General features: G+C 46.7%; 1 protein-coding gene across 1 annotated transcript in view; it reads left to right on the top strand.

The window, feature by feature from the left end:
- Positions 1-20,630, top strand: part of Slit3 (slit guidance ligand 3) — a 562,044-nt gene that overhangs the window by 417,984 nt on the left and 123,430 nt on the right. The window contains exon 7 of the mRNA XM_077797769.1: positions 16,278-16,349. Coding sequence (XP_077653895.1) covers positions 16,278-16,349 — 72 coding nt within the window. The remainder of the gene's footprint in view (positions 1-16,277; positions 16,350-20,630) is intronic.

The following is a 20,630-nucleotide window of genomic DNA, read 5'->3' as shown; positions in this document are numbered from 1 at the left end:
GTGCTGAATGCAGGATGATGACGGTGAACTGGCCTCTAAGAACTGAGCTAGGCAACCTGTCAATGCCCCATGTTGGGGCCTCCCACAAGCCTGCAAACTTGTCTCTGTCATTCCCTTTACCCAGCAAGCAGGTCCCCACAACACAGAAGGTAAATCAGATTTGCAGGGAAAGAAAAAAAATCCTGCTTCGTCACTGTTTTACATTATAGTTGCAGAGATAATTCGTCTCACTTCTCATCGCCAGTTGACTTTGACACTTAATATTTGGGGACTCTGTTTTCCAGAACCCCCCAAAACACAGCCTTGACTTCATGGCATTTATGATTCTTAATTGAGAGACCGAGGCTTCTGAGTCAGACTGCCTTTTGTCACCCAAATTATTGCCCTTTCGTTTCCACCTGTTCTATGCATTTTGTGATTCACATGCTAGGTTTTCTCCAAATCATGCTTATGCTCCATCACATGCGCCAAGACCGCCTTCCCAGCATTGTGCAGTCAGGAATCACCAGCCCCTGCCTGCTAGCCAAGGAACAGCCAGGTATTTCAACAGCTACACCAGGCCCATACACCATCATGGGGGAAAAACACTTAAATGGTGGGGGGGAGCATTGGACAAATGAAGCAAAAATGAGAAAATCTGGTTAATGAAATCTGTAATTAATTTTTTCAATAGTATTGCAGAGGAAGAAAAAGTATTTTTAGATATTATTTCCCAGCTAAATGTAACAAATCAGAACTTCAGAAGATACGTTGTCAAAAATGCCAGACCCGTGATGTCAGGAACATGTCCTAAAAATGCTCCCAGCTCTCGTAAGTGGTCTGCCCTTAACAAGTCACTGGTACCCACTAAATTGCATGTAGATAAAACAGGCCTGTTGATGACAATTGTTTTGAAAATCTCGCCCCCATTTATGTCACCTGACAGTTTTGGAAATTTAGACATCATAATAGCCTGATTCTGGAAGGGCCTTAGGTGTCTCTAGAATGACCTCTTATATTGTTCAGATAAGGCACAGAGAGAAGGGCCAGGACTGGAGGGAGACACATCCTGCCTAACATTCTGTACCCTGAGCACCTCACTGGGCTCAGCCGTCTGGCTGACCCTTGTTAGACTTGCCCAAGGTCAACAGCAAGTTGGTTGCAGCAGAGAGACAAGAATCTGGGGCGCCAGACTCCTGACTCCATGTCTTTTCCCACAGTGGATGTCTCCATGCAACCCTGCTGTTCAGAAGGAACCACTGGTTAGACTGGGGATTCCAAGCATAATTTGTCCTTTCAGAATCCACCCACCTTTAAGTTTTTGATACTGTTTCAGAGATTGGTAGGGAGCAAACATTTGTGCAGGACAAAATCAAGGGATGATCCAGCTTTCTGCTCTCTTAATACCAGAGGTTGCAAACCAGACCATAGACCAATGACAGCCCATATTGCACCCACAGATGAGATTGTTTTTTTCTTGTCCTGTAGAGTGTTTTATAAAAATTGAAATTAGCATTTCACATTTAAAACTCGGGATTGCTTACATAAAAATCCAGATTTCCAGTTTCTCTCAAAAACCCCAAAGCACTGGCAACCCTGGGACCACAGTTCCACATTGCAGCAGTCAACCGTGGCTGAGGAGCCCTTGCCCTCCTAAGATGGGGTGTGTGACTCCTCTTTGCCTCTGAACCCTTCTCATTTAAGTTCACTGCCAGCCCAGGGAACCTTGCTTGAGCCTATCCAAGAAGCAAGGACCTGGTGTGCATCCAGCATAGTGTCCAATGAAGCTCCTGGGCCAGCACTTTCCAGAATTGTTGAGTGGCCGCACACAGAGAGAGCTGAACAACTGAGTCAAAGACTCCCAAAACTGAGTGAGGACACCCAGAGGCAATAGGAATGTGTCTTGTCTCATCGTCTGGAAAGTTCTTGTCAAAAGCTAAGGTAGCCTCCAGATTCCCTTTGATTTTTGAAAGGGCTGCAATTAGGTTTATGCATAGGAAGATGACATGTTCCAAATGTTTATCACAAGAGCTGCCCCTCTGCCCTGCAACAGACCCCTGCATTACCTGGTACACTGAGCATTCTCCACTCAGCCCACCTAGAGAGGAGAGATCCCAGAGTTAAAGCAGTAGTGGAATTAACCAAACTTGTAGGGCAGTTTGGTTGTATTTCAACCATGCCTACATGGGTACGTGACACTGCCGAACCCTGAGCACACAGGCAGACACAGAAAAGTAAGTGGAGAAGAAAGCCCTTTTCTGATATGAGAAGAGGGCAGTAAAAATAAATTAACAACAGTGTTGCTGCCCAGACGAGGTGGCTAACTCTCATGATGGGGACCCGGTATCCTGGATGAGCGGTGCTCAGCAGTAGGTCATAGGACATTTAGGAAGTCGATCCAGGTCAGAGTTTAATGCAAATGGTGATCCATCTTCCATTTCAACCAATCTTCTTCTTAGTATAGACCCAGATCCTCTGATTAACAAAAAATAATGATAATGTGATGATAGTATATCACAATGAAGTGATGTAGTGAGGTTAGTATAGTCATCAATAGCATTCCCTCCTCCAGGTATGAACCTCCACTACTTTTGAGCACCTACCTCCATGTCTGAACATCCTCCAGACATTGTGATAAGACTTTAGAGGGCAGCATCTTATCTAAATCCTCATCATAATGTCACAAGGTAGATTCTATTAATCTCACTTTACCAGTAAGGTCTAGACTGAAGCTCAAAGAAATTGAATAACTTGCCCAGGGTCACACTTGCAGATTGAAGGGACTCTTCTTCAGATACTCAAATTCAGTTCTGCCTGAAATCTGAGCCCTTACACTTTATGCTGCTACCAAAAAAAGAAAAAAGAAAAAAAAGGAAAAGATAAGAAAGAAAGAAAGAAAGAAAGAAAGAAAGAAAGAAAGAAAGAAAGAAAGAAAGAAAGAAAGAAAGAAAAATACACCCCAGAACATGCATGCCATAGAACTAAGTATATGTGTTCGTGAGGTCACTGGCTATAGGGAACACCCAGAATAATTCAGGGCCATGGTTTTTCTTTTCTTTTTTTTTTCTGGGTGCCAGGGATTGAGCTCAGGGGCACTCGGACTCTGAGTCACATCCCCAACCCTGTTTTGTATTTTATTTAGAGGCAGGGTCTCACTGAGTTGCTCAGTGCCTCGCTTTTGCTGAGGATGGCTTTGAACATACAATCCTTCCTTCTGCCTCAGCCTCCTGAGCTGCTGGGATTGCGGTGTGCACCACCGCGCCAGGCCCGTGTTTTTTCTTTTTGGAAAGTTATGGTTAGGAGGCTTAGATCTAAACTTAAAATTCGGCTTACCAGCTAATGCTGGTAACCCCCTCTCCCCCCGAGGCAGGCAGATGTACAGCTCAGTCAAACTTTGGATGTTAGCCTGCTCCCACAAAACTGGAAATAAACCCTGAACATCAAGCACCAGCAGACTTGATGTTCAGGGTTTATTTCCTTATTGAATAATGGAAACACTCACCCTCAGGTCAGGCGTGTGGATTAAAGGAGATTCCATTGGGCTGTGCCCACAGCCAGTGCCCACTCAGGACACCTGTGGGGTTTGAAGTTGCTAAATACTCTGTAATACATTGCCATCTCCAGCATCTCATGAAGCCTGGCACATAGTAGGTAGTCAGTTAAAGCACATAATACCAGCTCAAGATCAAAGTAATTGTCTTCACGGAAGCCCACCCTGCCCCAGTCCCTCTAGATCCTCTGTTATGTCTCAGCCCTGAGCAAAATTAAGATTGTGGTCCTCCCAGAGCTATTTTAAATGTTGAACAATGCAGTATGAAACTGCCACCGTGCATCCTTCACATTATCTTTGATTTTGTATTTCTCCAGATAAATGGGTTTTTTCTTTTTCTTTTCCTTTTAATAATGAATGAAATCAGAGCAACAATGAAAATTGGTGTATTCTAACAGACAAGATTCATTTTCATTTATTTACCAAATGTTTCATTCATCTGATTTTCTCCAGGAGCTGCAAATATTTTATTGGTTTTAACAGTCTTCAGAATTAGAGTGTTTAGTCATGAAATAGTTTTGAATATAGAACTGTCATTGCTTAATGAAAGTCTTAAAATATCCCTGAATACAATTTTTTGTTGGTGGTGGTACTTTGCTGCAAATTGTGATTTGTTCAGACAACAGGATTAAATTGCACTTTGTGGAAAACACCTTCCATTCAGCCCCAGAGAGTCAGGACAGGGGCTGGGTTTGCACGACACATCCTTGTGCTCACAACACACCAGAGTCACCCACTCTGGGTTTGATGATAGTTATGCTCTTGAAATGACTAGCTGGGTTTTTAGAACAGCAGCTTAAGGAAAAAGTAAAAATTACTTTGAAATCTGAAACCATTTTTTCATTTAAATAAGCAGAACTTGAAAGTACCTTTAGTCTGGGGATATCTTATGATTTCTTGTCCCTGTTAACCAAAGGTGGGTTTGGTCTCTGAGGTTGAAAATGTATTGGTGTACCTTCCTGGGGAAGAGGGTGTGGCAGAGATCACCAAACTTTTGTCAGCATCAGCAAGTAAGGGTCTAGAATCAATGAACCTCCCCCTAACTTCTCCTTTGTAGGGTACCTAAAGGAGTCAGGTTGTAGGGGCCTTGCTGCCAGGGACTGCAGACCTCAGTCCCCCATCTCTGGGCTAAAATTCTGACTTGACCAACTTGGTTTGGGAGCAGCATTTTGGTTTGGTTTGTCCCAGTGAAAACTCAAAAAATTGCTCTGTATCTTTGTAAAAAAAAAAAAAAAAAAAAAAAAAAAAAAAAGATTTCCAAGAGTTTTCTCTCGGGGTCGAGCAGGGAAGGCAGTGGGAAATGCTAAAGCCACCAAAAGTACAGATTGGCCATTCACTGTGAGAAGTGGGACTGGACTGTCAGGAAGGGCCCCTGCCCCATGCTCAGCTCTGCTCTTCCCCCATCCCCTCGGCAGCCAGCAGGGGCTCTGGAGACAGGAGTTTGTGTGTGTTGCCTGAATGTCTCCCCCTGATCAGCTCTCATCTCTTGGCACTCAGGGTTCTCTAAGCCTAGGAGCCATGTTCCCTTGAATACCCAAACCTGCCCACTGTGGCAGCTGCCATCTTCTCCCAGGAAGCTCAAGACCCGAGAGCTCAGCTTACCTGAGGCAGAGAATCCATTCCTCTATAGAACTGGGTCCTGAAAGCCAGGATTTTGAAACTCAAGTAGGAAATTGGCTTCCTTCTTCCAATTTGCTTTACGGAAGGAAGGATGGCAGGTGATGGAGATTCGGAGCTGGGGAGCCGTGGAGAGGCATTCCTGATTTTCCCTGATTTTCCATTTCCTATTTTTGAAGTGAGGAAGGAGTCCTGAAGGGGAGGAGGCAGAACAAAGGGAAGTGATACCACTTCTCCTTGGTCGTATTTGGACTCTTCAGGCTTATCACAGAAAGCTCTAGGGTCCATTTTCTTTTGACTTCTAATTAAATCATAGGACCCCAGTAGCTGGTCCATGTTAGAGTAAATAAAACCTGATAATACAGGGTTTTACCTTTATTTTGTGGTCCTTCCAGTGTTTAAAAAATAATAATAAAACTATTGCCAACGTTAAAAACTCATGTTATTTTATATAAAAGTAGAAGTTCAACTTCCATTGAATATCTAGAAACTGTGACAACCCTGGCCTGCCTGTCCAGCAGGACCATCCAGTAGAACTTTCTATGATAAGGAGCTGTTTATCTGTGCTGTCTGGTGTGGTGGCTGCCAGCCATATGTAACTCGGGCACTTGAGGTGGGGCACAAGTAATTCAGAGATTGAATTTTTTAAAATCTTATTTAATTTTAATTCATCTGAATTTAAATTGCCACATTTAGCTCACAGCTATTTCATTGGACAATACAGGTTTCGGACAGTGTGGCTGCCAGTGCACCCTTTGGACAGGGCATGCCCTCTGCAAACCTCCATAGTTCTTACCAAGCCTGTTCCTGTTTGCCCTGCTCCACGCCTCTCCAGCCATTAGACATTTATTAAGAGCAGGAAGTTTAAACAGAGTGCTTTCTAAAAGTAAATGCACTGAAATATCTGCCACTCTCCTCATCCTCCTCTCTGCTCCTTCCTCTATCTTAATTTATACATCTAGATTTACCCACAAAAGATTCACTTTCATTGAAACCCAGGATTATCATCATCAAAACCATTTCCCACCAAAGCCAAGTCCTTTCTGCATGAATTAATTTCCTGATCCCCACGATTCCCTCCACTCAGCCTTGCAAATGACTTCCACAAAGTCAACTGGGTGGGAACATCACTCCAGTGGCTGGACTTGTCTCCACAGACAGCTAGAAATGTGGCCGTCAGTTAAGGAAGCAAGCCCTCTGACCCCTGCAAGCTGAGCCAGGTAGCTGTAGACAGAGAGAAAGAAATCTGCACAACTATTTTCACATGCTGCACAGTGGGGGCTGGTTGCAACTTGGAGAGTTTGGCCAGCTGTCCTTCCTTTGTGCAAAGCTGGGAAAATCTGGACATCTATGACCACTTTCCCTGGCATTTGGAAAACTGCTCCCAATTCAATAATACCAATGTAGTCAGCACCAACCCTGCTGGACTTGGAGAGTGGAACTGTGAACTAGGAAGACCTGAGGTCAAGTGATTCCATCACTTCATTTTAAAAGAAAGAAACTCCCCAGAAAAGTTCAGTGACTTGCCCGTAACCATAGGAAAATTTCATGGAAGACCCAGGCCAGAAAACAGGCCTCTCCGCTCTTTATCTAGCAGCATTCACTGCTGCCTGACTGTCCTCTGTATTAGCAGACAGGAAACAAAAATTAGTGAGGCCAGGCTTTATGTCCTGTCTGTGCCAGCGGCCCTTAATCCCCAGTGTTTTGCCAAAGGGAACATTTTGCATTCAACTTGAGGACAGCATCCTACATTTATAAGGCCTTCCGGGTATGTGCTCAGTCCGAGGTCAACTTGGAGAAGGAAGACCACACCATGGAATCCAAGCTACCAGGGGTACCTAGAGACCCCGTAAGTAAGTCCTGTTTATGAGTCCTGCTGGGCCAAGGTACAAACGGCACCCAGCTCCCTGTGAGAGTACCTCCCTTGCAAGTGTCAGAGGGTAAAGCAAGACCTCTCTGGCATCTCAGCCCAAGAGCAGAAGCTGCAGACACCACCCTGTGCAGGTTTTCTGCCGCAGTTCTGTGGGGCTCTGTTCCCAACCTGCCTGGAGTGACAGTCTTCCTTCATACACAGACACTTTCTCCAGGCCCTTTGTCACCAAGGGATGATAGTTCAGGGGAAAACTGTGGAATGATTGTTGATTGTTTAAAGATAGTGGATTGGAATAGTGGGTTCCTGAAGTGCATCTCAGCTGGCAGTGGCTTTCAGGACACCCAGTGCCAAAGGAAGGCTTTAGCCACACTTTACCAGCATGCCACCGAAACGCTCTCATTATCTTAACAGATTTAACTTTGGGATTCAAATTGCTAGTTCTTTTGGTTCAGGCCACAAAAATGTACCTGCAAGCCAAACCCAGCCTCCAGGCGATTCACCTGTGGGTTTTGTTTCTTAAAGTGATTTAGTTTCCAATATTAAAAAACCCGGAGACTTCCTATGAAATTCTAGACGTCTCACTTTCTCCTTGTGGGGAGGGGCAGGAAGAGCTGGCTACACTGCACCCACGTTCCAGCTTAGCACAGTTTCTAGGGATGAGAAGTGACTGGTCCATGGAGGAAGGCTGTCTACTAGGTTCCTACACAGCCCACTTATGTGACAAGCCTCCCTTTGTAGACAGCTGAGCCCATGCCCCTGCATCAGCCCAGAAGGCTATTCTTAGTGGAAATTTATTTTTCTCAAAAGATGCCAAAAACATGACCCTTCATGTTTTGAAACTCACCAAACCAATTCAGTAAATATTTATCATGCCAGACACTGGGCCAGGCTCTGCCTAAACAAAGCACAACCAGGTCTTCTGCCCTCGTCCCTATAGCGCTGCATTGGTGGGAGCTCGGCGTGCATGTCAGGGAGTGTTCAAAAGCTTCACCCTCCTTCCTCGCTTACCAGGCAAGGCACCCAGGGAACGAGAGGGATATTGTCTGGTTTTTCCCTTCTTAACTACAGACTCACCTGTCCAGTTGGAGGCCACTCTTTCCTCCTCGACCCACTGCAGGTATCTTGGCGAGCTGGAGCTACCTGGTTTCCAATAGTTCAGTAGACAAGATTGCCCAGGCTCCCACCCTGTAGACGGTGAAAAAGAATTGCAGGATCCAGGCCTCTCCTTCACGTTGGCATGGGACGACACTTGAACAGTGGAGTCACCACTAGGCACTCTGTGTGACCGTCTCAGTGGATAAGGACTTCTCCCCAATCAGGGCTCCAGAAACACAGGGCATGGTAAATGATTATGCAGTCGAGGGTCGGAGCCATGTGGGAGTTGAGGATTCATCTTCCTCTTTTGATCTTCCATTTTATACACTTTTTAGAAGCATCTTTTCTCTCTCTCTCTCTCCTTCAACACCAAGGCTCTGCTCAGTGGGTGGAGACGGGTTTGTGCCTGTCATAATGTGAATATATAATCAAGGAAGAGCGGAAGACAAGTCCTTTTGTTAAGGAATCTGTAGCATCAAAGGCCCACATCAGCAGCTGATTGTTTTTATTTATTTCTGTAGGTTTTACATGACACCTGGAGGCCATTTAAAACGTTACTTGGCCGTGAGAGCTGTGTGTTTAAAAATAATGCTCACCCGGTGCCAAATCACTTTAGAGTCTGGAACAAATATTGAGACAAAAACCCCAGCTGTTATTGCTTTGGCTGCTAATTTGAGGTGTCACACGAGAGCCCGACTGCTATCCGTCAGTGAGCAAGGCCCCTCGCGAGGTCGTTATGTTTCCTAACAGTGGAAAGCGATGGCTCATCAGCGTGGCATTGGTTGTTTTCATTATGTGCCCACACGATGGTTATGAGCTTTAATTTAAATGACCCATGGGGACATCAAGGAACTCGAAATGTGCAGCACCCAGGACCCTTCAGGAGGGAGAGCAGGTGACAGATGGGTGAGAGGTGGCTTCCCACTCTCATTTCTCCTGCCTCCCTCCTGTTCCTCCTGCCCCGCCTGCCCCCCGGGGACCCGTTTTGCCCACTCTAAACAGCCAACAATGGACTTTGCTTAAAGAACAGTTCTGGTTCTTGGTTCTTCAGCATATTCTTAAAAATCCCACTGACCCATCCAATAGCAAGGGCCATGGGGGCTTCGGGAAATATCAACTAGTTGGCAAACCTTGACTTTCTAAGGCTTTGAGACACAGTTATCCTTCCTTCTGTGTGGCCTCTACCACCATCCTCATTGCCCAAGCTGAGTCTTCTGCTCCTGGCACAGGATGGAGTTGTGTGATGTCATTGTCTCCAAGCAGGCTGGGCATCGAGCCCAATGCCCCCACACCCACATGGTTAGTGATATTGGTTGGGTGAAGTCTGCCTAAAGGTATTTCTATAAGAGGCAGGTTTTTGTTGTTGTTTGGGGGTTTTCGTTTGTTTGTTTGGTACCAGGGATCAAACCCAGGGGCACTCAACCATTGAGCCACATCCCCAGCCCTATTTTGTATTTTATTTAGAGACAACTCGGTCTCACTGAGTTGCTTGGTATCTTGCATTTGCTGAGACTGGCTTTGAACACACAATCTTCCTGCTTCAACCTCCTAAGCCACTAGGATTACAGGTGTGTGCCCCTGTGCCTAGCTATAAAGGGCAGTTTGTATAATGCTTAATAATATAAGTCCTGGTATTACATCTCCCAGGTTTGAATATTGTCTCATAACTCTATAGCAGTGTGAGCTAAGCAGAATTCATTGATCTTGTTGGGCTTCCAAAAGGAAATAACAATAGAATCTCAGGGTTATAGAGAGAATTAAATGAGATAATGTGTGGAAAGTGCCCGGCCATGCTGGCACCTAAGAGAAATTTCATTTCTCTTGCCCTGTCTGAGCCAAGCAAGAAGTAGGGGCAGCAGGGAACCCCTCCTCCCCATTTAGGTCCATACACTGCTGGCCCCCCTCCATTTCTCCTCCCCCGATGCCAGCAGTTAGATACCGCCCGCCAGGCCAGGCCCTCTCTACCCTCAGCTGCTCTTCAGGAAGGACTCTGCCTACTTCAGTGTGTCCTCTCCTCTGAATCGAATATAGGAACTCTTGGAGGTGATTCTGCCTCTCAAGGTTGGAGTATTGGCTTTGGACACTCACCTGTGTAATGACAAGTCGGAACATGACCAAGCTCACTTGAAAAAGAGATCCTATTCCCATGGCTGCTGATGACTCACAGAGTCTTCTTGGGGACCATCAAGGAGGGAGCCACCTTGCCTATCTAGCCGTGGGGAGAATTCACCCTGTCTGAGACAGGGAATGAAGAGTTTCTCACCTGAGGAGCCTGGGTCCTCACTGTGTGGAGGAAGAGGCGGGTTTCCAAGAGTACCTAGGGGGGTTGGCACACTGGGAGGCTACAGTGGCAACCATGGCAGATGCCTGCTTTTGCAATTATGTGATACATGCTCGCAGATAATACTGTTGCATTAGAGCCAATTACATGGTGTTATGGACACACAACACGCAGATTACACCCAAAGCCAAGAAAGCACAGTGATAAAGCGGTGGCCTAATCAGGGAAGACAGAGGGAAATGTCAGCCTCATTAAGGTTGCCAGGGTGGCATGGCTAGAGCTGGTTGCAGCCCCTCCAGATGCAAGATGGCTGTCTCAAGTGATGCAAGAGAAGCACACCTTGGCACTCAGCAGAGAGCAGTGGGGACAGGGAAAGAAGCCATATTGAAGCTCTGCAGGGTGGTTCCAGCCACCTCTTTTAAGGACTGCCCGCCACCTCAGAACTCCAGCCTCTTCCTGAGTGGGAAGATACTGTGCCACTACCAACAAGAAGGCCTTGGGACCCAGTGCAGCAGGGGCACCCTCCTGCTCTCCTCTGCACTTGTGGAAAGATTCTTTTCTCAGCATTTTTCTAGGTCTGTGCATGAGGGTCCTCTGGGTGGCCATTAAAACACACAGGACTGGGGCATTCTGATGCAGGGGCCTGGGTGGGGCCTAGCAAGGCCTCTCTGATATCAAGGTGAAGCTTGGCACACCACTGCCCAAGTTCACTCCACACCCAACCTGGCGTAGATTCACAGGCCCTATCTCTTGTACCAATTCTGACTCTATCCTGGTATCGAAGGTTGGGCATGGTGGGAGCCTGGGGTGGTGGCCCAGGTGTGGATTTTAGAGTCTGACAGCTTGCGTTTGAAACCCAGCTTTCCTACTTGCCACATGAGGTTTCCTGAAAATGTGTTTTTGTTTTTGTTTTCTTGTTGATTTTAAGTTTTAAAAGACTCTGTTAGCATCTGCTCATCTCTCAGAACAGTTACTGGTCACATGTCACACTTACTCCCTGGCAAAGGCAGAACTTGAACAGCCCAGTTCTAGAGCAGCCAAGGGCTAACCAACATTTTCTATATAAAGTCAGAGAGTAAATGTTTCAGGCTTTGCTGGCCATACGGTTTCTGCCGTAACTACTCAGCCGTTGTCACACAAGAGCTACGACAGACAGCATGGAAATAAATGGGTAAAACTTTATCGACAATTACAGGCTACATGGCCTGGGGTCTGGTCTGTGGGCAGCACAAACCTGGTCCCTGGAGCTGACCATTATCTGCACCGCTGCCTTGTGCACTCACCATGGCCGGGATCCCTTGTCTTGCCCTGGCACCCAGGTGAGCAGTGAGCAACATGAACCAGAGCCAGCTCTTCCCTGACACAAAGGTTGAATCTGTGCACTCCAGGAGCAAGGATAAGTACACTAACCCTCAGTGGCCTAGGAACAAATATTAGTCCAGCCTTTCTAGTGCTCACCACCAAGAAAGAATGGATGCATTGCTAGGAGTGGCATTGTCCTAATGGATCATTTTAATATGGGAAATAATCACTTTGTACTTTAGTTATGTATATTCCAATCATGATAAAGCAAAGGGAAACTGGACAGTATAACAGTCAAATTTAGCCTCAATATAAATGCGTATTTATAAACAGCAGGAAATTTATAAGACAGAAATAAGAGGTAGGTGTACTATCTTTTCCACCACACAGGGAGGAGAATTGACTTTATTTCTAGTTAATGCTGAAATGCACATTCAGTACCTTTCAAAGATACAAAAATACTGGACAGTCCTGAAATTTACAGAATTAATTTGACCCTGAACTTGTGCTTGAAACCTGATGGAAAATGCTGAATGAAGAGTATTTACTTAGGATAAATCTGCCAACTACTGCCTGGATAATTGGGGAGGGAGGCATATTTTCTCAAAATATGTCCAGATGAGAAGAATGAGGTCAAAGGAAGACTCTGAAACTGGAAAAGCTCCTCCTGAGGATGGAGGTAGATAAGATGAGGTGACCCCTAACTTAGCATGGACCAGGGATCCAATGGAGAGGTGGGATAGTGTCACTGTTGGAACAAACCTTTTTTCTATTTGCTAATTCCCAACAAGGTTTATAAACTGAGAGGCAACAGAACAGTTTGTGCAGGTGTTTCCAGTCCCATGTGGATATGACAGGAAAGATCTGGATGGAGTGACAGGCTTATCCTAGAACAGGAGACAGTGGGCATATCAGGGAGAAATATGTAGAGAACCTTAGCCTCAAATTTGCTCATCTTTAAAATGAGGAGAATCAGCCTGCTATAAGTATCAAATTAGACCAATGTGAAACTATGTTATAAAGTACAGGACTGAACCAGCCCAAGTCACCAGAATCATTGTTGATGATCATTGAGAGTCCATGGGGGCACTGCTGTGTACTAAGTGCTTTATATATTCTTTTGCAAGGGTTTTGTGGTCAGCTGGGTAATGGGTCCCAAATATGTCCACATCTCATTCCTGGGACCTATGAATATTATGTTCAATGGCAAAAGGGACCTTGCAGATGTGACTAAAATTAAGGCTCCTGAGAGGTAAGATTATCCGGGAGGCTATAAATGCAATCACCAAAGTCTTTATAAGATGGGGCAGGAGATCATAACAAGTTCACTGGAGGATGGAGTGACCCAGAAGAGTCATGGTCCAGGGTATGAGTGACCTCTACAAGCTGCAAAAGGCAAGGAAACCGAGGCTTCTCCCTGATGCCACTGGAAGAAACAGCCCCAAGAACCCACTTGGGACAATGACCTCCAGGTTGTAAGACTTCAAACTTAAGCCACTAAATTCATGGTCCTCTGTTACAGCATCGAGAGGAGACAGATACAGACCTTGCTCCTGGAGTCAGACTGGCTTGAATTTAAATCTTGGCTCCACCACCTGTTTCATTCTTCATTCATGGAATGGAGATATCAGAATTCCCTCCTTTTGGGGTGACCAGAGGAATTGAATGAGATGGGGTGGTGGAGCTCCTTTAGCCAGAGCCTGTCTATAATATACAAGAAGCTCTCTGTTAATGTTGGTAACTATTAATATCATCTCACTTAATCACCACAAAAGCTCTCAGAGGTCAGGGTTATCATCATCTCCCTGTTACAAGGAGGAAACTTAGGTGAAGAGAGTGACCATGATGACATAGGCTGTAAGTGGCAGAGTCAGAATCTAAACCAAGGCCCGTGCTCAGAACTCTGCACTGGGGATATGACAGTTCCTCTGCTGAATGCCAGCTGCTCAGGCACAAAACCACAAAGAGTACAATGCTCTCTTCATGAGCAAAAGCTTCCAGGGGCTAGAAATAAAATAAATCTATTTCTTAGGGAAACAGAAGCTGTAGCTGCGAGAGAGATCCGTGTCTAAGAGGTTAGCCACCCTCTGACATCTCTGGGTTGGCCAGCCCCAAGCTGCAAATCATGAAAGTCTGAATACTGTGTTTAGTCATTTTGGTTCTGGAATAATTGCTATTATCGTAAATGTTTTATGGCTCTCATTATGGCTCACATTTAAATATCAGTGTAGTAATACATTAATAAGTCATCACTGCCAGACCACTGCCAGACGCAGTTCAGTCGAAGCCCATGTATAACTGTACCATGTATTCAGTTCATTAGGGCTGGGCTGCGAACTCCCCCTGATGGTAAGCAACATGGTACAGAAGAAGCCCTGTCTCTTCAAAGGCTTCCTATTCCTTGCCTTTGAGAGACAAGGAGATGCTCAGATTTTTGTCTGGTAGTCAGTCAACAAACCTATCTAAGTATTGCCCAAGTGTGGAGGCTAGAACTCTGATGTGGACAGAGAAGAAATGAGAGCCTCCGATCTGCCCTGGAGGCCTTCCTAATCCTTTGCCGCAGAGTCTGGTCTGATGGGAGTGATGAATATCTCTGCACTGTCTGATGAGATAAGGTTTCCCGAGTGCACAGAGACAGGATGGATGTCCCTTCCCCCCACCCACACACACAGAAAAGATGAGCCACACAAACAAAACAGCTAAGTAGGTTCAACTTCATAAAGGGCAACTCTCTGCACAGGCGGAGTAGCACAGTCACAGAATAGGCAGAAGCAAGGCCATGTAAATTAGGTCCGCCTGTTCCTCTTACCATCCTGCATCCTAACACAGGGACAGACATGTGGTAGGTGCACAGTGAACAATGAGGGAGGGTCAGGAATCAAGTGCTATGCCTCTGGGTAAGCAGACCCTCTGAGTCTCATTGGCCAAGCAAATGACAAGTAGACCAGGTGGGTTAGAGGAACCATTTGGGGTGGGGGCATGTGAGTATTGGAATCCTGCTCTAAACTACACTCATAAGGAGCTAAAGAAAGAATCTGTGCAGGGACCCATGGGTGGGTGGGGTGAGCATGGGGGCTACTATGTGCTCAGTGGAGCTCTGTTTCTATTTCTGTAGAGGTTGGGGTAGGGGATAGAAATGACCAGGACAGGACTAGATTCTCCCCACTCTTTTAGTAACAGTGGCCTGTTCACTGAGCACATACTATATGCTGAGCCTTTCCCAGTCTGTAAGTGCCTGCCTCCTTCCACAGATGAAGAATTTGTAGATAAGTGATGTTACTAACTTGCCCAGGACTGCACTACTAGGGAATGGCCAGACTCAATTTGAACCACGTCTGAGCCAGGCCTTGGGGCTATAGTCATGCACAACATAGAAAATACCCCACTTTTGGAGAGCTTATGCTTGTAGAGGGCACTTAGGGGGAAGATGTTATGTTTACCAAGTGGCCAGTGCAGAAGTCACATAACCAATGAAACTTCCAAAGGAAGGCCCCTTCCTGGGCCAGTGGGGACCTGTGTGGGCCCAAGAAAGGATGAGAGGAGTTGGGCTGATGAGAAAAGAAGTCTGATGTGGCCCTGGAAAGAAAGAGAAAGGGAGGGCACAGGAGCAGGTGACCACCATGATGATAGTGAGGGGTGTGTCCAGCTTTTGCGCTCAGATGCAACAAGGCAGGTGCGGGGGGCATGGATTGTGGCCTCTCTATTAAGGAATCCCTGAGTGCTCTGACCTGAGATGGCCCCTGCTGCTAAGTGCTGCAGGCCTCTGCCCATGGCCTCCTTGGCTGCCCTGTTCCCCTGGGCTTCATAATAGTTCCCCAGACAGGTAAGGCTGGCAGTGCTCACCTATAGCCCGACTTCATTCCTCAGCAGTCCCACTCTGTCCCTCCTCACACCTTTCCTTGTGCAGAAGTCCTGGTCACTGTAGGAACCCCAACTGTGGTCATGAGCAAGATGGAGGCGAGTCAGTCTGTGTCCCCATGGAGCTCACCAATGCACTTGAGATGAGATGTGCTTGCAGATGCCTGGGAAGTGCAGGAAAACCTGTTCATATGGCATCATGTGTGAGTAGATGGAATGTGGACCCGACAAGGAACAGAGCAGGAGAGGGCAGGGTTCAGCCACCTGCAGCCCTAGCAGCTAGGGTGAGGTTGCTGGAGGTTACTTACTTCTCTGTGCCCCTTAGCCTCTGACGACACCAGCATAACGTCCACTCTGTGGGTCTGTGCGTTATAGGCAAAATGCCACGAATCTGTTTCCTTCCCTAAAAGAGGACATGTAACTGGCTGGGTCCTTAGAGGAATTAGGGCTGTCCCAATGAAGTGCTCAGCACACAGTAGGATCAGGAAAGGGTGTCATTGCTCACAGTGGACACGCCAGTGCTGTAGGAGAACAGCAGGAGGAACCTGGGGAATAAGGAAGTCAGCGGAGTCTCTCATCAGCCAGAGATCTGTCCCTTGACTCCAGCTGCCCTGATGATTGGCTGGTGGCTGTTGACTGTTGGTCCTGCCCTGCCTTCTGTAACATTTCAATGCCCCCATCTTGCTCCTCATTGACCTCTTCCTTTCCCTCTGTCTCCACAGCACCCTCAATAACAACAACATTAGCCGCATCCTGGTCACGAGCTTCAACCACATGCCGAAGATCCGGACTCTGTGAGTACACGTCCCAGGTCCCCACTCCTCACCTGCCTGTCCCCTACCTACTGCCAAAGCTCAGCTCTCTAGTTGCCGATGACACCTGTCAGGTAGCCCAGGCAGAAAGTCCCTATATTCCAATGTCTCCTGCTATTAACTAAGGGGTGAGATGGTGAGGGAGGATGGATTCAGGGAAGGGTCACGGTGTCACCCATGACTCTGAACCATCATTATGCACCAGACAGACTCATTTCTGTCATCTTGAGCCTGTGGGAATTCTCCCTGTACTGTGCTTGTTCTGTTTTCTCACCTTGATTTTAAAAAGTTGTTAATTGTCCTTTGTCATAGAACATGCAGAACGGTGATGTCATGATTCACATTGCTTAGCTAATGTCATGTGCCATGAGCAGTTCTGTTGTATTGCCAGTGGCTGTTTTCCCTTCTGGGAATGGTGGAAGAGAAGGAGTCTTTGTCCCTTCTCTCTATCCCACCAAGAAAGATCCTATCCACTGCATCCTCCAGCTCACCTGCTCCCTGGATGATAATCTGATATTGAGATGCACTGACTTGGTCCTTTATCTTTAAGACCTCCCATAAGGTGTGCATGCAAAGCAAATCTCCCCTGTGATGTCCAGAACTGAGAGCAGTTCTAGAGGCTGAATTATGTGGAAGTTCCCCTCAACTCTCAGCCAGAAATCCCTTCATAGGTTTCTCTGCAGATGGGCTCAGTTGCCCTTTCCAAAGAGCTTCATGCTTAGTGCTTGCTCTGTGTTGGTGGAGACTCAGTGGCACTTGCTTGGCAGCCTCAGGGGGAAGCCAGCTCCTGGGAGCTTTCAGCCAGTGCATCTGGGGCCAAGGCAAAGTGCTAGAATTCCTTCTCTATAAACAGGGGCAATGATGAGGATTGGGTGGCTTTACATATGCATAGCACCTGGCATATGCTAGAGAGTAAATGATATAAATGATAACATTAGCATCACATTATTTATCCAGACATCTAGAACATTCCAAACAACCAGCTTATCTATGACCCCCAAGCATCATGGAATACATGAGATTCCAAAATTCATAAAGTGGGGTCCTTTGGACTAGCAGCATCAGCAACCTGAAACTTGTTACAGAAGCAGATCTCCAGGCCCCACCCCAGACCTGTGGGAAGATCCCGCAGTGTGTTTTAACAAGCCCCCCAAGAGATTTTCACGCTCTATCGTGAGAGCCATGAGAATGTTCATGAGAACGTGATCTCACCTCAGGTGAGGACGAAGCAAAGGCCAGTGGGGCACTTTACAAGGAAGCAGAGCAGAGCCCCTCAGAAGGGGACAGGATTTGGAGTCAGGCTGACCTGAGTGGAAATGCAAGCTCTGCCACTTCCTCTCTGTGCTTCAAGGAAAGTGGGTTAATAAATGCTCACCTCATTGTCATTATGAGAATGAAATACACTTTAATACGTGAAGGGCTTGGTGCATGGTGTGCACACACAAATACTAGTTATTGTAAAGAACACAACAATTTGATGTCAGCTCCATCTTTTCTCTCCAAATTCTTCCCTTAATCACACAATAGCAAAACTCAGCCAGGAAAATTTGTCCTTTTCACAACCACTTAAAATGGGATGGTACATTCATAGAATTTTAAGGAAAAGCCAGTTGGTCTTCAAAGATCTCTTCAAAGTTCCCTGCAAACCACAATTGAGCGGGGGAAATGTGTAGCCCAGGGCTCCCAGGCAAGGAGCCAAAAGTGAATCTCCGGACACTGGGCCTGCATCACCTCAGACAAGTGGGTGCATGGAAGAAAAATGACTCTCACCTGCAGAAAGCAGCAGCCCAGCTCCTGGGGAGTCTTCCTCTGTGATTTATACTTTCCATCTTCATGATTTTCAGTTGAGGAGCAGCAATAATGGGAGTTTGCTGGTTCCATGGGAGTTGGGGCAGGTGGTTAGGCTTGGACCTTAGGTACTTGTTTAGGGTGCACTGGGAGGAGGCAGGGGAGGGACAGTTTTATCTCCTTGTTTCTGTTGTCATTCTTCTTCATAGTCCTGAACATTTGTCTCTGAGTTCAGATCAATCAATCAATCTTGTCTGCTCTCTTTGCTTCCTGCCTGCTGCCATTTTCTCTTTAGTTTAATTTCAGAGATGGCTCTGTATAGAACTCCCTGGAGATGAGCTGACTAATCCCCCTTCACTGTAATTAAAGAGTTGGGGGGTGGGGCTGGTGGTGGTGGAGGAGGGAGGAGGAGAGAGGAAGGAAGTCATAAATGGGATTTCCAAAGGAAAGCTTTTATATTGAATTCAGAAAGCCACATTTTATAGAAAATGAACACTGACCCTCTCTAAAAGGATTTGCTGGAAATTTAATTTAGCGTCTGTGGCTAAAAGGCACCTTTTGTAAATTGGTATTTGTATTCATTCACCTTATGTTCTGCAAAGGTGGTCTCATCAACATGGAATATGACATGCCCATTGGTAAAAGGCTACAGAATGGCGTGTAGGAAGCACCTAGTCTCCTGGATGCCTTGGCATCTGAAGAAGAAATCGTAGCCTTGTAGAGGAGGGCCACAGGTTGGGAAGGGTCTGCAGTCTAGAGCTAGTCTCCCTGGAGTCTCAATGATAGCACCCATTCACCCCATAGTTAACCATGTGCCAGGCCTGGTGCTAAGCACTTCCCACTTCGATCCTCACAGGACCCTAGGAAGGAAGCATCATTAACTCCCCCACCTTATAGCTGATACCACTGAGGTCCAAAGTTAAATCACTGCCCAAAGTTTGAAGGCACAGAGCCAACATCAGACTTGGGCAGTCTGACATCAAAGCCTGAGCTCTTACAGTCAGCAGGAACAAACGCAGAACAGGTGAGCAGAGGAGGAGACCAGAGCTCCCACAGGCCCCACAGCTGATGGAGGCCACCATCCCTCAGGCCACCACCATCACAACCCACCAAACTGTTGAAAGGAATTGAAATTATTTCTCTCCTCAATTAAGAGGACTAGAACTACTCCTAGCAATGTCCAAGCTCAAGTTTTATGATTGTCATAATTATTTTTATTTTAATAGTAGTATTTTGGGTGTTATTGCTGAGTTTGATCTCCCAAACATGACAAGAAGGCGGCTTGAGAGAATCTCCTGGCACTTTCAGTGGGTACCCTGGAGGGGACGGAGCTTGTCCTCTGCCCTGGCTTTTGACAAGAAACTTTGCATGGCTTCCACATGGGCTCAGGGAGTTCAGTACAGAACTCCCTAGAGAAGAGATTGGGAGGGGAGGAATTCCTAGGACACAGGGCTGGGAATACCTGTAGCAAGGTCAAGAAGAGAGGCAGCTTACTTCCAGCCAGGGTTGAGAAAAACCAACCCAGGATAAGCTGCCAAGAGGGAAACACTGACATGTTGGTTGTCTCAGAAGTTAATCAGCTCAGGAAGGAGCTGACTTACCCAAACCTCATTTTTGTTGTCCTGTTGATCTCTTACCCTCAATTGGACTTGACGGGAACTTGTTCTCATTGATCCGCCTCAGGGACCATGCTCATGGCCTCACAGTGAATCCCCTCAGCCTTAGCATCCATACCTTGCTGCCAAATAAGGTGACTGCCTGTCCACATGAAAGCCAAGCTAATGAAATGGTTCTGAGTCAACCGGCACACCTCAGCCTGCACTGTCCCCACAGCCTGCCCTGTGTCCCACCTTGTCCCACGGCTACCAATTCCCTGAGCAGCACTGATACCTGGTGGGAGCTTCCTGGCCTTGGGATCCCCTCCTCTCCAGCCTGCCTTTTAGGAAATAGTTACCAGCTGAAAGTGCCCTGCCATACCTTCCCTCGCTCTAAGCACCGAGAGATCATGCTCACGGTTAGACACAGGTCTTGTTTTTCCTCCTGGTGTGGAGGTCCCCCTATCAGCTTAGAATTTGGTCTCCCCATCACTTCCCAACTGCTGAACCTGTGTCCAGAGTCCAGGCTGGGAGGGAGCCATGCTTGCTTCGGTTCAGGGGGTCTGACTGTGAAACTCAAAGGGGAAAATGTCTTGGGTCCCATATAATTGCCATGTCTAGGGCCTGGAAGCTTCTGAAAGTGCGCTAGACTTACCATGAAATACAAAAGACAGTGACATTTTAAAAAATCATTTAAAAAACAAAATCATAAAAAGCTGTACACAATTTTTTAGCAGGAAAAAATTGCATTTCCTGTGGGATCTGAGTTCATTGAGACAGAAATGATGGGGTCTGCAGCAGTTGAGGCCCCTTACTGTGGTTCCAGCCTGCCAGGGGCTTGTGGCCATGCAGTGGCAGGAAGGCCCCTGCCAGACGCAGC

The sequence above is a fragment of the Urocitellus parryii genome, chromosome 1, assembly GCF_045843805.1.
Source record: "Urocitellus parryii isolate mUroPar1 chromosome 1, mUroPar1.hap1, whole genome shotgun sequence".
In the NCBI taxonomy this organism is placed as follows: domain Eukaryota; kingdom Metazoa; phylum Chordata; class Mammalia; order Rodentia; family Sciuridae; genus Urocitellus; species Urocitellus parryii.
The sequence above is the reverse complement of the archived record's forward strand: the minus strand, read 5'-3'. Positions and strand labels throughout refer to the sequence as shown.